The 18,473-nt window shown below is 39.6% G+C and overlaps 1 protein-coding gene across 5 annotated transcripts in view; it reads left to right on the forward strand.

The window, feature by feature from the left end:
* LOC134754773 (hormone receptor 4-like) overlaps positions 1-18,268 on the forward strand; it is a 63,480-nt gene extending 45,212 nt beyond the window's left edge. For 3 of the 5 annotated variants that reach the window (XM_063691134.1, XM_063691133.1, XM_063691131.1), the window contains 6 exons: positions 2,434-3,543; positions 3,620-3,834; positions 4,039-4,449; positions 6,338-6,530; positions 10,388-10,503; positions 12,395-18,268. In XM_063691134.1, coding sequence (XP_063547204.1) covers positions 2,434-3,543; positions 3,620-3,834; positions 4,039-4,449; positions 6,338-6,530; positions 10,388-10,503; positions 12,395-12,475 — 2,126 coding nt within the window. In that variant the 3' untranslated portion in view covers positions 12,476-18,268. The remainder of the gene's footprint in view (positions 1-2,433; positions 3,544-3,619; positions 3,835-4,038; positions 4,450-6,337; positions 6,531-10,387; positions 10,504-12,394) is intronic. The other 2 variants (XM_063691135.1, XM_063691132.1) reach the window with 1 other exon arrangement.
* Positions 18,269-18,473: the final 205 nt, after the last annotated feature.

Here is an 18,473-nt window from a genome sequence, read left to right on the forward strand (position 1 = left end):
TAACAAGCAACGCTAAATATGAAGGGTGTCACATGCGCGTTTCTGACTTATGAAGCAATTGTTTCTACTACAACATAAAATAAAATGTTTTTGTTGGCCAACCAATCACAAATTAGATGCGACGCAGCAGCGTGTTTAAGTAGGCTAATTTGCATTGAATCGAGTCTCCTTAAACAAGAAATATTTTATCGAAATGTATGAAGTTCTATTTTCAAAATTTTTATAATTGGCTAAACCGTATCGATAAAATTCTTATGTCTATCCAACGTTGAAAAGAGTAAGGTTGAAGTGTTGCATATGAAGTTGTAATACACAGATAACAGATACATTTGCACCCGTGTGTAACACAAAACTTTTCGCCTCACTAAGCGAGGAAAGTGCAACATCCACAGGCGTTAGATCATCTTCATCACTGAAATCACTCATCTTTTTACGATATTATTAGAGAAAACTCTGGAAGTTGTGTATTTTTACGTGAGTCGGAGTCAGTGAGAACTTTTAAAGTAAAATTTTTGTTGACACTTGACAATGTTGACATTTCTACGATGCGTTTTGGAATTGCATCGACTCAACTTGTGCGTTCAGTTATATGCAACATCATTATAAAATAACAAATATTTCTTATGGAATTTATAGTTTTATGACTTAAAATCATGAAATAAAGCTATATTTGGTATTTTTTATAATATTTGCAAACCATTTATTTAATCATTATTAATATCGAACGAACCATTATTATGAACTTTTACGTTTTATTATCTATCAAAAGCTACTTAAACACGCCATCCAAGGTTACTTTCCCCACTAGTGGATAAAATGCGTTTTTCCCCGCTTGTTTTAAAGGATAAAAGACGCTTTCCGAGCTAGTGAGGGGAAAAATATGTTTCTTTGCTTCTAAAGTTCTGTAATACATTTGCATTGCCGTCAATGCGCGTATCTGCTTTCCTGACATAATCTCGCTGTTACTCAAATTGAGGAAGAATCATAATCATACTATAAGTTCCTACTAAATATTAACAGTATTTACGACTGATTACCTCACAACAGATGTGCCCATTTAACGTGTTGGTTTTCTCCAGGAAGTAATAATACCTAATACACTAGGTAGCTTCGGATAAACGGATGTAGCTTTAATAATAGAGTTCAGTAGTAAAATATTTAGTATGGAAGTGATATTGATATCTGTACGATACCGAAAGGTATTAATCCCACACGGTTGTAATCCATATCTCTTCCGTGCTGGTTATACAGCGAGCGGCTGGCACAAATCGGCCAAAATCGACATAACAGCAATTAAAACGGGACATAATGTCTGTACTGAGGCCTCTTGCAACACTGTCCCCACCAGCATAGGACGCATAGCGAATAGAGATCGTCCTCGAGGCGAGAGTGGTGCGCGCTGCACTAGTCTGCAGTCATTGTGTTGCACTTCGCACGCACGAAGTGACCTAATAGTGGCTGGAGGGAGGGATCGGGAAGCGCAGGGGGGCGGCCGCGGGGCGCATCGTGTGGTAGGTCGGGCTCACTGTGCGCGACCGACGCCCGCCGCGCCGCCGCAGCCGTGGAAAACTTTCTTCGCTTTTCCTTTAAACTGAAGCGCGTGCGCCGGTCTAAGCGCAACTTTAATATAAACAAAATTCAACCCGGGCCCCGGACTATGTGATTGCTCTACTCAAGTCGGACTGTTTGTGCATAGCGATGTGAGCTGGTTACGTGAGGGTACTTCGCCTATGGATTTGGTCATAAAAAGTCGGTAAATGTTTGTATAATTAAGAGAAAAGCTTATACATTTGTGCAAAATAACATTCTCTGTTAATTGATGTTAAGAAATGGTTCTGTTGCTATATAGTTCAATTTGCATAATTCGTTATTTATTACTATTGCGGATTTATTAAATGATAGTTTTTCAATGGCAGTTAATCTCATGTTAGATAGGCCCTTTGTGGCTGTGCTCTGTGCGCGAGCGCAGCGGAGCGCGCTCGCTTCCGGGCGGCGCGGCATCTGCGCTGCTTTCACTTTCTCCTCGCCCGCCGCATCTCGCGCCTGCTCCACGCTTCCTACATATTCTATCGCTACGTCTATTCCGGATTGTTACATAAAATATTCCTCGAACGTTTGGAAATTAACACCATTTTTCATTGCCGTTACGTGTATGTATATTATGTTATACATAATTATTACAAATCAGTTTTCTATACGGCTAGATACATGTGCCACGGTGACGCTCACGTCGTCGTGACGCAACCGGCTAATCTAGTCGGCGTCGGGAAGTGCAGTGTCGCGTCCCCGCCCCGCGCCTCGCGGCCACTCCGCGCGGTCGTTGACATTTCACCCAGTTTCTATTCTTGCGTCTAAAAGTCCGTGGTGCTCTCTTCCTTCCCGCGCATAGACGAGAATTTTGTCGCTAACGTTGACCGTGTGGCGTTCCCGCAGGCGAGTCGGCTGCCGACACCAGCACGTCATCTCCGGACCCGGGCCCGCCCTCGCCGCGCATGGCCGACGCCGGCTGCAGCACGCCGCCGCACCCGCCGCCCATGTTCGACGACGGCAGCTCACCCACGCTCACCCCGGCCTGCCACCCCACCGTCATTCGCTCAGCCCCACCATACTCCGTCATCAAGTTCGAAGGAGCCGCCAGCTCCAACAAGTGTGACAATTCGCATGCCATTAAACACGTGGTCACGTCGCCCACGCAACACTCCTCCGTGAAGCTGGAGGGCCCGCCGCCGGAGCCACCGCTCCCGTACAGGCCGCGAGCGCTCGCGCCGCCGCCCGGCGTGCACTCTCCTCTCGCGCCGGGGCCCTGGCCGCCAGCGGCTTGCATCAACGGCGTCAAGCCCGAACTTATCGGCGGACACTTTCCGCCACAACCGCAGGAACCCAAGACAGGTGCGCGAGGGCCTGCGCAATGGAGAGGGGCGCCCGCCGTTATTATGGGTGAATCCGGGGGCGTACGCACAATGTTCTGGACGCTACCGGCGCCCACTCCCGGGGGTGAGGCATCTGCGACACCGAGCGGGTCACACACGCCAACACCGCCGGCTCCCGACCCCTCTACATGCAGCGAGGAATCTGCAGCTAGGCTGCTTTTGAACCTTGGTGGCGAGTTAAGGCGACAGCGCGGCCCGCCATTGAACATGGAACTGTTATGGGCAGGAGACGTATCACAGCTGCCAGCTCACCAACAGCTACACGCTCTGAACCTGAGTGCGGCGGCAGGCAACACGGCCGGAGCTTCAGGCGCGCCAGCCCCAAGCCCACACTCTATGCCTCGTCCGGAACTACGCGCCTACGCGCCTGAAGCTGAACGCGAAGAAGATGAACAGCCCATGATCTGCATGATATGCGAAGACAAAGCAACAGGTTTACATTACGGAATTATCACCTGTGAGGGATGCAAAGGCTTCTTCAAGAGAACTGTACAGAATAGACGCGTGTACACATGCGTCGCTGATGGAGGCTGTGAAATCACAAAAGCGCAAAGAAATCGATGTCAATACTGTCGTTTCAAGAAATGTATCGAACAAGGCATGGTTTTACAAGGTAACATTAAATATTTTTAAATTGTATTCTAGAGATTATCAACGTACCAACAAAACTAAGTAAACTTATTTTTCAGCTGTGAGAGAAGACCGCATGCCGGGAGGCCGAAATAGCGGCGCAGTGTACAATTTGTACAAAGTAAAATATAAGAAGCACAAAAAGGCAAATAAAGCAGCGACAACAACAAGCCGGGCGTCGCCACCAGAAAAGCCTAAAGAGCCAATGCCACCTCTCCCGCCACATCTGGTCAACGGCACTATTCTTAAGACTGCTCTCACCAATCCTAGCGAGGTAAATATAATTAATAGTCTCATAACTGTCCTTTATTATCAGAGTTAGGTTATGTTCCTTAAAACATGCTCACATATCACATACTTCCATTAAATAACTCTACTCTTGTGTTTCTTAGATTTATGGTAAACTTTATTTTTATGCCACATTTTACTTGTAAACTCTTAAATTAGATGAGAACACTTCCTTTTACATATTATATAGATGTGTTGCGTTCAGGTTGTCCACCTAAGGGCTCGATTAGAGAGCGCAGTATCATCCTCACGGGACCGCGCGGTGCCGCTGGAAAGGGCGCTGCACATGATCCGCGCCCTCATCGACTGCGATGCCATGGAGGACATCGCCACCGTGCGCCACCTGCCCGACCTCCTGCACGACACCTCAGAAATAGGCGACAAGCTCTGCAAAATTGGGGACTCCATCGTACACAAGATGGTCGCGTGGACGAAGAAACTCCCGTTTATAATGGAGATTCCGATGGAAATACACTCCAAGCTGCTAATGGAAAAGTGGCACGAGATCTCTGTGCTGACGACGGCGGCGTTCCAGGCGATGCACGGGAAGCACGCGCACGCGCCGCCCTCCTCGGATCACGAGCACGACTTCATACAAGAGGTGAGTGTTACATTTACAGCATGATAGGGACCGAGAGTATCTCGTTTATGCATTTGAGCCGGGTTCAGTTGGACCAGGCACCGGGTCACTTTCGCTCCAGAGACTTCCGCCGCTTGCTTGGAGTGCAGTTACGTGATCTGCATCGGCGCTTACGCAACCGCGATAGAAAGTCGCTGCCTTTGGCAGAGAACTAGCTGCACTCGACCGAGCTCAGTGCATAGTGCGCTCTATTACACCCGTAAACTAATGCAACGCGTCGGACGTTTCAATAGCCTTCGGCTCGATCGAACGCATAGGAATTGTATGCAGTTATTTGCTTCGAAAGGTGAATAATATTACTGCTAGACAAATAAGTATTTTGTAAGTATACTTAACTATTCATGTTACATAAAATATTGCATTTTTATGCACCTGCATTGATAAGTAAAGTAGATACTCGTATGTCGATTGAAATTGAATACATATTTATGAAACGTTAGGGAGATATGAAGTAGGTTTCACTCACTTACATAGTAAATGAGCTCAAGAACAATATACTAGTGTACAAGTAAATTGCAAATGCATCATATTGTTCATTTGCCCCATCAGCATTTAGTTTTTATAGAGGTTTCGTAATTAGTCAACAACTACCTATTCATTCATTCACAATTCACGTTCGCTATTCTATAAGTGTGCACACCTATCAAGTTATAATAAATCAAGTTAATCTCAAGACATCGTCTTTGGTGTTCCAAATTACTATCAAGATATCTATCAAATAATTGTTAGAGTTAGCAAGTACCCCTGACAAGTAGGAAATTATACAATTACGCCATTACATTTAACCGATCCAATTATATATTAGCTGATCCTTATCAACATATTTGCGCAGGTCTCTTAGAATTATATGTCCTCTTTTCTCTATCTTGTTCAATCCTTCCGCTACTGATTACCTTAGGTCCAAATTTAATTTCGTTACCCCCCGTGGGGGCTGTGAACTGCGTTCCTCCCGGTCCCTTAAACATGCTGGTAGAGAATGCCTTAAGGCATTAAGTCCACCATTTGTACTTATTTTTTATTGTGCAATAAAGTTTAAAATAAATACATAAATATTTGTCCCACGAGACGTTCGTTACGACAAACATCTAAAAATGGCTAAGGTACAAGCAATTCCGTTTTGAAATTTGTGCAATAAAGTTTATAAATAAATATAACATAGGTACGAGTACGAGTATGGATCACGGATAATACACTTCCTTATTAACATTGATATGACCCAGTTTATTAATATTATACACTTTAAGAGAAATAGATCGATTATAAATGTAGTGTAAGTTGACTTATCAAGCAAGTGATTGCGTGCGTTACGTAAATGCATTATAGTATGCAGTTACATATTTTCATTGTCTAAAGCCTTTTCCTATGTTACATAAGGAACTAATAAAAAAATAGTTAGAAGCTGTTATAGCGTAGGTAAACCAAGAAGATATGAATAGAACGCGACCGGTTTAAAGGTACCTCTTCCTTCATATAATTTTAGACGACAGGGAAATTATAAGAACTTATAATATTGCTTACTCATACCCAGCTACTTAATTAAAGTATTGTATTCGTTTCTATGAATATACTAAAATCAAATACATTAGAATTCTACTGATGTAAAACAAGCATAAAAATGCACCCATTAAAGCATTGTATATACTGATATACATATTCCGAATTATGAAATACCTTGAGTGCTTACTAGTTAGTTATCAAATAATACCTAAAACAGTACATATTATAATTTATGACACAAATTACAATCAATAGCTACCTAAATCTAATACTAGTGAAAATTTAGTTGAAGTAATGCTATTGTTATGACAGCATTGTAAAAAAAGTTATGAACAATTGAGTGTTGACTCAGGTGAACGCAAACCTGCGGACGCTACAGAACTGCCTGACCTCGCTGATGGGGCGCCCTATCACCTTGGAGCAGCTGCGACTGGACGTGGGGCTGGTGGTGGAGAAGATGACCCAGATCACCTGCGTCTTCCGCCGCATACAACTCCGGATGGAAGAGTACGTCTGCCTCAAAGTCTACATATTGTTGAACCAAGGTAAGTACACTATTAAAGGCATGCATACGATTTTAAGCAGCTAAGTCTAAAACATGTGAAGTGTTCGTTTTTGTATATTATGCGCAGCGAATCTTTTGTGTAAATTGTACCCAAATTGTTTCAATATCAGTGACGGAAGTAGTTCATTTCGAACGATAGTGACGTCGAAATCATCTCTCTGATTTGGAATTGTGTTAATTGTTAACGGATAACCTTTCGCCGGCCCGCGGGCTGATGCTCGTTATTTAGGTTAAATAAATATTGGCCTTTCAAAAAACACTCCGTCATTCGCTGATTAAGAATCAATTCGGGCATAAGTAAAGTACGTACATATAAATTACACATGTGACTTTTTATTTATTTATGTGTGTTGTTTACCATTAAGTAATCTGCTGCCAAGCGAAACCTTTCCGTAATCTATAATATACTTGTCTGTATGTATGTTATACTTACTTTTATAAAATTTCAGTTAATTACGTTATTTCAGCACATGAAAGAAATTAACTAGCCGGATTTCGACTACATGATGTCTTCTACAGCCATTTGGTTTTGCACAGGGACGATAAACATGTGAAATCAACAAACGGAAATTTAATGAAAGAGTCAAATTTCATATTTGTTGGCTGAGGAAGAATTAATTGAATTTTAATTCTGAATCCTTTGAAATTATTAGATTTAGTACGCGGACGTTTTTGTTCGAGTGCAATTTATTCGGCCGTTTTAAAAAGAAGAAAAGTAAATTAGATATTATATTAAATCACAACGAGGCGCAGTATTGCAACACGGTCAGTACTCAGTCGTCACAGTTATTATGATTATAGTCCATGTAACCTATACGTGCGAGAGCTGTCGCTTGTGAAATCGATTAGGAACTTTAGGAAGACTTATTAACTGTCACCAATAACACTTTACAGCGTACATTAACCCTTAGAACATAGAACCACCTCACGAGTCTAGATACTTTAGTGTCGTTACTTCTTTACCCACCTAAAATAGACCTTACAAAACATCTCCACGCAAACTCGCTATCGCTGGTAGAGTTTATACACTTGACAGCGGTTGCAGCTTTCCTTGTTTTCTGCTATTATAGCCTCTAAAGCGTCGTGCTAAAGCATATGTTTGCACAAATGAGCTAGAATAGGGAAACTAGGCATGACATCCTGCGTTATCGCAGTACAACTAGGTCGGCCCTCACATACCATGTTAATTTTCACCGCACCGACGTACGCACTTATCAAAGTACTAGCGATTAGAAATGGCGTCGCGTATCAGCTAATGGCATCAGCACCTAAACAACGAGTAGTTAGTAGTGGTAGCTGGTTGATAAAATTTACCTATTACCGATTTCAATAAGCATTTAGCAAAATTTGGCGTACCTAAACCTTCGTTTGCTCCCTGCCTACCTTGCCTAAGTACATGACATCGGAGATTACTAGAATTGATTAGTCATATAGTACAAGAAAACACGAAGAACATTAGGGTGTTAATTCCGTAGCAATATATTTTTATTAAAATGAAGTATCTGCGCTTCCATATAAAACACATAAAGCATTTTATAGCCACTGTACGTACTCGTTGTGGCTATAGTGAAATGGAAAGTGCTTGCACAACAGTTCCGCGTCTATGTGCGTCTGCACAGCGCGCGCATGTGTGCGCGTTGAGCTGTTGGTATGCTATTGAACATGAAACTAGGGTTCTGCTACGCTAAATAGACACATGTAGCCCACATTTTACGATTTTAGACAGAACAGTTGCCGTAGCAATTACTTTAAGCTCAACACGGACAACGAATAGTTTCTACCGCCATCTATATCGCCAAAAAGCAGTACTGTTCCGACCGACCGACCTTTAGGTAAGAGCATTAATTCAAAATTATTCCTATTTCTAGTTCATATTCGCAATATTCCAATGAATACGAAATGTTTACAATCGCAGCTCGTTGAGGAAATCCTGTGAACAACATTGTAAGGTCGTGCTCTAAAAGATGTATCTTTAGACTTTTAGTACGACGGAATGCAGTTTATCGTTTACAAAATAATCGTCTATAATATCCCATGGAAAATTTACCCGTAATGAAACCCCCGTGACAATAGGTTGTTTTGCTTACATTATATAAAATAAATATTGAGTATGCTTTTAGCATTCATGTCGTCGTACAACTTTGCAATAAAAACATATTTATTTGTAAAACTAAGTTTTGACATAACTAACCTGACACCATCACTTTTACTTTTATTTAGACGACGACGGTACAAATAAAATACATTTAATTTATAATTAATAAATGATAAAAGTTTAAGTATATACTTACCTAGGTAGGTGTTGGTTGTGGTTTTGCAGCTATATTTTTTACGGCTCGTATTTACCAACCTCGTATTTATCATGTTATCTTTATATTTTTTATTTTATAATCATCTGCAACAACGTAGATAGGTTACGTAGATTGAATGATCTAAGTTAAATCATAATACATTCGGTTATGACAATTAGTTAAGACTGAATAATCACCGCACAACTTTCGCTGGTCATTTCACACGGATCAACAAGGTCGTATCTAATTCAAATGATATTACTTACCAGATACACCGTTGTCGCTCGTGTTCTCGGTGGTTACGTCAGCTAGGACAGTTCTGAGCGGAAAGCGAGACTTGAGGATACTTTCTCTTCGCCCCGCAGATACCCGCACTATGCAGCGGTACTTTACGTAACACCGATTAGCCGTACAACGTGTACGCTTGCTTATTGCGCCCTTTTCTACATATAGATAAATTTGAGAACAAAGTTATGTTACCCAATTGTTAGCGTACCAAAATCGAAGCACAGAGTATCACGAATTGCTAAATGCAGAGGCTAAATTTATATTAGTAACACTTCATTACCGTACTAATATATATAAATGTGTTACCAAAACTTCACAATGTTATAAGCTTATAAGTAGCGTAGGACGTTTTTATTACACCTTGTGTATTTTTATTTTTTGTCCTCTGCAACCGTTGCAGAGTACGAAAAATAAAAATACACAAGGTGTAATTAAAACGTCCTACGCTACTTATAAAACCGGTCCAATGTGTAGGTATAAGTTTGACCTAGAAACTCACAATGCTATATAACTCCTGACTAATTATCCAAGAGCTATGAAAAAATACAATATAATTGGCGTCAAGAATGTAATTAATAAGTTTAATTTTGTGTAAAAATACAAAGGTAAAACATTAGCTAAAGTCGGTGCTGCCAACCAGCGCTAAAGGTCACAGACAGATAAATTTAGGTAGCGCACCGAAACCCCGTCGTCGTTAGTTTATAAATAGACCTTACAGTTTATTAAATTTAATCAAAACCATGTAAGTACTCCGATACACAAGATAGAACAAAATAACATTTACATAAACAGTAAATAAATGATGAAGCGTCTATTTTTCCTTCCTCATTTTCTAAACACAAAACATCGGCTTGGTTGAATGCAAAACGCGCACATGAAACAGCCGCGCGGCCTACCCGTGGAAAAGCGCTCGCGTGCAAGCGAAATGGCTATAGAGTGAGGACGCAGCGCGCTTGAGCGGAGGTCAACGGCTAGCCGCGGTCGTTGCCCCGCTATCGGAGTGACCTACTGAGCGCGTGACGTCACCGCCGCACCGCGCGCTCGCTCGATACAAATGGCATTGGAGCGCTGTAGCCTTACACCGCCATCTAAGGGCGAGTAGACGAACTAAGCATTTCTTATTTAGCGCTACTTGTGTTATATTTAGGAACTAATCAGTTTTCCAAACATGGCGTACGTCACTGTTGTGGGGATTCATAAAATGACACGTTTCAGACTTCGGTTTTGTATGCTTTACATATGTTTTCTTTTGTCTTAGAAGTGGAATTGGAAGGCATTCAGGAGCGATACGTGCAGGTTTTACGCAGCTATCTGGAGCACGCAGCTCCCCACCATCCCGGCAGAATGCAGGAACTTTTTGCCAGGATACCTGAGGTGAGGCATTTTTTTCTTAGGTACTTAGGTACCTACTTTGTATACTCTAACTCAAACCTTACTCCTCCCTACACCATAAACATGAGCGCATCGAAAATATTTTATTTATTTTATTTTTTAATATATTCAGAACACAAACAGTCACATATACAATATACAATAGTACATAAGGAATTTTTTAATCGTTGCATAATGTAAACTCGAAATTTTAAAAGATGTCTGGCAACAATTTGAGGCTCAATATATTTACCTAAATAAAAATTCAATACAACTTGTAAGTCATTTGCCTGCGATCGAACAGTATGATTTTGAAAATATTTTTTGTATACAATTGTATGGTGAAAATTGCGGGTGACTAAATAGTTTTGAGCGGTAGTGTACTTAGGAAACAGACTCGGAGGTTCCTTATTAAGTACATAATATTAATAAATAATAACAGCGGATAAAAAAAGAAATTATGAGCCATACCTACTTAAATTCTATTTACCAGTCTTCGGAGTAAAATCAGTATTTACATATCACAAGAACTCTTACGTTTAATTAATAGGGCAGAAATTAATAAAATATATATACTCGTAATGACTAATGAGTGTGTGAAGTTAAAGCCTGACCAGGAATATATGATCATTGTCAAGGGGGCGCTATTATTCTCATTTATATGGCAATAGTTCAGTATAGTCTGAACAATGTGGATTGGCAACTCGTGTGACTTACATCTACTTTTATTTATTTATTTTCTAACGTATCACACATAGGTCAAAATCGTCTAATTGAATCTTCTTTTTTATTTTTTGATTTACATAAAACCTCAGGAGGTACAACCTTCTCTCGTAATCCACGTAATAGATGCCACCGATATACCTAGAAATTTATATAAATTTACATATATGTATTAAATTTAGTCGTAACATACCAGATGGTGTGACTACAATTAGCCACACGATCAGCTCAGCTCAGCTCTATAGTTGAAAAAATTTTTCGTCTATCATGTTACTCCATTCTGGGAAGAGGCCTACATCCAAGATTGGATCACCAAAAGGCAACCATGATGATGATGATGGTCATGTTACTGGGTAGGGTGGGTGTCAATTAACAAGATTGATCCTCTCCAAAGCCCATAGTAAATATTTTCCAAACTCAAACTTATTTTTGTTACTGTGTTTCCTCGCTTGTATAACATAACATAACACTACAATAACTAAGTCGTAATAACCAGACTATAATGACATTTTGATTTGTTTACCTGTCAGCTCTGATGTTAATTTGGAAATGCTTCGTAGCGAAATAGTTTCATTTCCCGAACTGTTCTTTTCCAGCAGTTTATTATTTACATTATTAACAATGTTCCGCTCCTGACTATGTATAGTTTTGGGCATTTTTGTCATTTATTATTTAATATTCAACACTTAAGCATTATTCAAGTAAACCGCCACAATGACACTGACAACAGTGACAACCTATCATTAAAATTATTGCCAGTGTAAGAAATTAGTTCCAATGAAATTCCGCAACATGGCGCATGATCATATATTTCTGGTCAGGCTTTATATGGAGGGTAAGTTGAGGATTGATAAATAGGTTTAAAATTCATAGGTTCTAGTAATTATCGGATAAGTTGTGATCAATTTAATACGGTTCGTATTTAGGCTATGCGATATTTTGAACTCCTTACTGCGTTCTGGTTCTGGTAGGTATTACCTTAAAAATATATTTTTTTAAGGTATTACCTACCTACATCTTTTTAATTAGGTACATACGTATAACGAAAATATTCGGAAAATGGCCTAGACTACCAATAATTTTCTCATACTTTTACTCTATCTAATGTTTTTTTCGAAATCACTCAGCTGGTCGAAGTTATATGTTAACTATTATTTTGTCGTGTTCCCAGATCCAAGCAGCGGCGAACCTCCTACTCGAGAGCAAGATGTTCTATGTGCCGTTTGTGTTAAACTCGGCAGAGATCAGATAGTACGTGTAGTCGCGCCGCGCGTCTTATGTCACCACCTGTGTTCACTGCCCCGGCACAAGAGCTCGTACAAATGTTCCTAGTCGCCCGCCAAGGGGCCCGGCCGCTCGGCTCGGCTCGGGGCCGCGGCCCGCCGCCAAGCCTCCGGCACGGGCAGCCCTCACCGCGCGATAGTGAATTCCCTGCGAGCACGGCTACATTACATACTCGCACCCACGAGTCCATGTGTGTAACGATGTTTATTTTAGTTAGAGGAATTAAAACGTCCCAATTGACAGACTGATTTTTATTAATAGTTCTTATGTGATAAGCGCCAGGGACTCGAATGCGTGTTTTATACCTACGTGGTAGTGTATACTAATTAGTGTAAATTAGTTTAATGTTAGTTAATATTTAAAACTGACAGACGGATCGCATAATATATTACTTCTGTAAATATAGAGTATTTTATAGCATAGGTAGATTGTTAAGATGTTGTTTTAGATAGATTTGTTTCTTGTACATGGAATATTTCTGTTTTAATTTGCATTTTATATTGTGTAGGGGTACCTAACCACTTAACCAGTGTAATGTAAAAATGAGAATTTTATCTGTCTAAGACTTGTTGGTAAGTAATGTTATGTAAGTAGACTGTAAGTACGTACTCTCAGTGTTTACCAAGACTGCTTGTATACAACTGTACTGTTTATACACTAACAAACATAATGTTCTATAGTCACAACTTATGCATTTTTATTGCCAATATTTCGCATCTATAGACACGTTTCGTGCATTATAATTTTATCTAATGTTTTCTCTTGTCCCTATTCTGACTTAACTAATTAATTTAAGTGTCCGGTGTACATTGTAGACGGTGTTTTATTGTACTTGCTTATTGCATTTCTCTAAACGAAGTTAACTTCCCGTGTACCTATTATACAGGTGCTTTACACCTTCGTTTGTTACTGTGCTTAGACAAATTCGAGCTCAATTTCCAGTCACTAATTGCGATAAATAAGTATGAAGGTAATATACATCAGCATCAAATATCTCACTCGAGATATCCATCCCACCCTATGTTCGAATTTACTTATGCACTTATACGTAAATATATCGGTCTACTAAATTGGTAGGTAGATATAGTTTCTTTATGTCACTGAACCTAAAATCACAGGATATACTTAGAAAAAAATCATTCCTTCATAGTCATTTATTAGCAACGTATAGAACTCTCAATGCAATGGTTCATTCCCCGCAAAACTTTCTCATCATGGTCATCTTCCGTTCAACTTCCTTTCCGACAACATTGCCTCATAGAACTTCCATATTTATCCCGTACTCGTACATTATGTATATGTATAATAAATAGGTAAATGAAACTTAATTGTATAACATTAATAATACTACTTTAAATAAATAGAAACAAAGAGACTTTCTTACCTTAACACTGTCAGTATATCACTGCCTTTCGTTTTTAAAACATATTTGCCGTTATTGCTATACATAAGTCTCAGATTTCTCGTTAATGTTTTAGTATAATGGACGTTCCAGCAACGGTGAACAGTTACCAATAGCTTTAGGAAGGCGACGTACGCCGATTATCTTAAGTAATTACAACCAAAAAGTTCGTTATAGGGACTTACATAGATTCTAGTTTAAAACGGTTAAGCGTTGTACCACACATTAATCGATGTCTTGGCGAGCGTGTAGCAACTCTGTTACAAGAACGGCTTTCTATAACGCTCTTAATCTTAGTACAAGAACGAATTTTTTGGCAAAATATTGCCGCTTTTGAAAAGGCATCTCGTACCGTTCTACACATACTTAATAAGCCACGACATAGTTATTCCACGTATAGCTTACGATCTCGTCCCGGCAATGAAGGCGGTAACTCATATCCAATAAACACTTATAATTTGGATTATAATTTTCTTCTAGGCCACTCTTGGGCCCTAGCTTAAGAGTAATCCCATCTCTAGCACTCCAACCTTTAGCTTGAACATATGGCATTCGATTCTTTCAATGTTTTTGGACGAAAGTTTTGTGTTCAGAATGATAGAGGCAGCTTAGCAGAAATGTGTGTTTCGGCTTAGACTTCAGTTGGCAAAAGTGGAAGTCTATTCATATTACTAGAAGTTCAGCCGTGTTAACTAAATCGAGCGACACACGACCGTTCCTCGTCATGTTACCATTAGATAAGTGTTAGGTATTAACGTGTTTTATATGTGTATAAATTTAAAATTAGTGAATACAACCAGTTACAATACTGCCATTAAATGCCTAAATATATAATTACCTAGTTTCAAAATAATTTTGTTATAGGTAACTAATGTGTATATGATTTAACTTAGTAAAACGGCGTTCGTGAAATTATAAGTTAAATGTGATAATTAAACAGTGATAGAGTAAATATTCGGGGTAAAGGGCGCCCCGTGCTCGAGCGGCAAATCGTGGGGCACGCTAAGGCAACTACTTACCACCTAGGTCTACTGCTAACTCCGTAATTAGAAATTAGTCTAATATCAATGTTTAGCTCTTGCAATGTGCGAGTGACAAAAAGACAGAGATACGAGTACCTATTTCTATTTCCGGAAGTTCGCGTTTATAGCCCTCTAACTGAGCGGGTATCTGCGGCCGGCTTTGCACACTTACGTCAGAAGGACTTTGATATCCGCACATGTGTAGCTTGCTTTAGGGCCCTCAGTCCCGCCGTGGCGTATCCTCGCCTGTAGGTACTTCATGTCAAATATTCTCCTTAATTGGGTAACTATATTTATTTATCTTAATTGTAAATTAGTTTTATAAAACACCATCTTAACGACGGTGTAACTCTAAAGTCTGAGGTAAAGATGCCTTTATAGATTACATGTTACGAGGAAATCATAAAAAAAACTAATCACGAATCGTGCGTCATTCTACTAACTTGTAAATGATTATATGTATGTAGATAATATGGCACTTATTTTGTTAGTATCGTAGCGTATATTGTTATTAAGGTGAAACTAACGGCGTTGTATGAAATGGAGATTAGGACGGTAAGGATGTTATTGGCGTTGTACAAAGGATAGTATTGATAGAAATTAACGATAAAATTGGCGCATTACTGGCGAGTACCTAATTAGAATAGTACACGAAGAGCCCCCTGAGGCTAACATTTCTTGTGTAAATATATACTATTTTGACATAAGACGGCCACATGCTTTTCGATGCTGTCCTGATTATTTGCTGGACTCTGTAATAAGACTTAATCGCCTATTTCTTCTTTCAAACTCGTCTTCTTTTTTCAAAGCAATCCAGGATATTAGATTCAAAAATATAATGAAAGTAATGGAACGTAGAATTTGCTCCTGGTTGGTGATTTGATTGCGTTTGAGTAATTTGCATCCGTACCAGTCGGCTCTTGAATTAAAACTAAGTTCACTCCTGACCACAGACTAATTATGCGTTGTGGAATGGAGTCGATTTTAGAGGCTGCTGGAAGTTACGGTCATAACGCCGCGCAGTTCGCGCCTGCCCGCGGCCCCGCGCTGGGGCGGCCGCCGTCCGTCCGATGCGCTCACAATCAATTATTAATAGTTAATCTATGGTACAGTAATGTATTGTAAAGTACTTTAAGGCTGAGATGTAATGTGCGGTGATGGCATGACGCGAACGAGTGCCGCCGTATTGTAAAGTACTTTAAGGCTGAGATATAATGTGCGGTGGTGGCGTGACGCGACCGAGCGCCGCCGAGGGCGCGGGCGCCAACGGGTGGACCTAGTTAATATCGCGGAAATATTTTGACTGATATAATAATTTAAACGTAATAATGTTAATATATTTATAAGAATGTAACAAAAAACTTAATGCATTTCACACTTTCTTTACAGTCCATAAGAAAAATTACATGTAAGATATTGTGACGAAATATTTTCACATTGATAGTGTAAGGTTTGTTGTGTAAAATAGCGTTTCGTGTATTTCGGGTAAAAGAAGGGTTGAAATTGTGTACATTAGACATTGTATTAAATAGTACTGAAAAATGGTGTGTAAATCAGTAACAGAATATATATATTTGGAAACGTTGAAGAGTGATTGTTGTACATATACAATATACATATATAAAACTACATGTCACTGATGAATATTTGAAATAAGTACATACACATTCATAGACATCTGTTCTAAATGTTTTATTCAGATAACAATAGGTAATCGTGTTCTGTTATGGTTAAGTGTCTAAATAAAAACTATAAACAAACACGTTTCGCTTGTCTGGTTCATTCTACGATTTTGTATCTATGTTTCCTCACTTTTCTGAATCGAAGTATTTTAGAGATATAATATGGTATACAAGTATGTTTATCTGTACACGTGTCACGGTTCGCCCATGGGGCCGCAGCGCAGTGGTCGCTCGGGCACGGCGGGCGGCAGTCCGCGACTCTATCAGGCTTTTAGCCGCCTTGCCCGAGCAGGAGCTATATGCTGTTCTTTATACAATTTTATAGTTGATTGTGAACGGGTGTGCTGTTGTACTATACTCTCGTATTTATTTGGGCTCGCTCAATTTCAAGACTTATCGCTTTCAGAACTAGCATATTATACATTGTTCGCTTTAATTTAAGTATTATCAATACGATAGGGTTCTGTACTTGTAGTTGTCACTTAGTTGCTGATCGCTCTCGTTCTCGTTGGTTCCGGCCGGGCCGGGCTGGCCACGGACTTCAATAGACACAAATCTGACGCTGCAATGGAATTTACAAGGAAATTCTTATTCTTTAAGAATATAATAGAATAATTCATTTATTCATGGCAAACTACATTTCATACAAACGTATTACAAAAAAAGTATATTTAAAACAAAAAGTATATAATTTACCAAGAAATTGTCCCGCCTCAGCATAATGCTAACCCTTAAGTCAGCGCTGGTCTTCCGGCGAAACCATTTGATTTGTGGGCCACGAACGCAACCGGACCTACAACACGGCCTTATCTATCACCGAACGCGTCCACTTTGCGCTTTCTATTCAGACTAACTTCATATAAATAGCTACAGTGGACCAAAAAAGTCAACTCAATTCTAAACTGAAATAGTAATTATAATGTATAGTAGTAGTGTGACTACTTATACTTAAAAAAAACATCAAGAAATATTTCATATGAAAACCATTTGATTTGTTCCCTAGTTGAACTCAATTCGTTTCGATATCTGGCTATACTATGCGTCATAGTTTCAGTTGCATATCAATTCTATAAAAAAAGGAAACGTTAAAACTGTAGGTATCGTAAGTATTGACAGATGGTTGCGATGGTGCTATAGTTGTCATCGAAATATCTCAGTGCAGGGTTTAATTCCTAATAAAACAAATGTGACATTTTCAACCAAAAGGTACCACATTGTCGCTTGTCAATAAGGTTGATTTCAAATTGGAGCTATATGGAAATAGCGCCTTATGATTGAGAATGGCACAAATAATCATTTTATTGCTGGCGTGAGGACAGTATTGATTGAAGGACTTTATAATTATAGTTATGGAATGCCCGCTGTTAGCTATCTCGTGATGTACGTGTGTCGCGTACGTGTCGCGTACGTGTCGCGCCCGGCCCAGCCCCATGTGTAATATTGCACTCAGAAAGTCATGTACTGCTCTATATTGTCTCGTTGTGTGGTGCGCCGGCTGATAGTCAAAAGATTGTAATGGTTTGCCAAGAGAAGTTACCTACAAGTTGTGTTTAGTTAGCGATGCATAACGTGTTTGTACTTTAATTTGTTTTTTAGTTTTACTCTTGGAAATCAATGGTTAATAAATTAAGAAAATAAAATGTATGTGAATTATTTGTTTGACTATTCATTCTACCTTAATCCATCTTGCTACTGTTAAATAAATACCTACATGTATAGGAAGGCGATCCACGGGCTAATATTTTACAGTTGTTCGACATTGTCTTCGATAGGTAATAAATAGGCCAAGCAATAAGAAGGTATAGAGGGAAACGCTAGGATGTCTAGGACAATTTTTGACTCCGTAACTTTGTTTGGACT

The sequence above is a fragment of the Cydia strobilella genome, chromosome Z (assembly GCF_947568885.1).
Source record: "Cydia strobilella chromosome Z, ilCydStro3.1, whole genome shotgun sequence".
Taxonomy (NCBI): domain Eukaryota; kingdom Metazoa; phylum Arthropoda; class Insecta; order Lepidoptera; family Tortricidae; genus Cydia; species Cydia strobilella.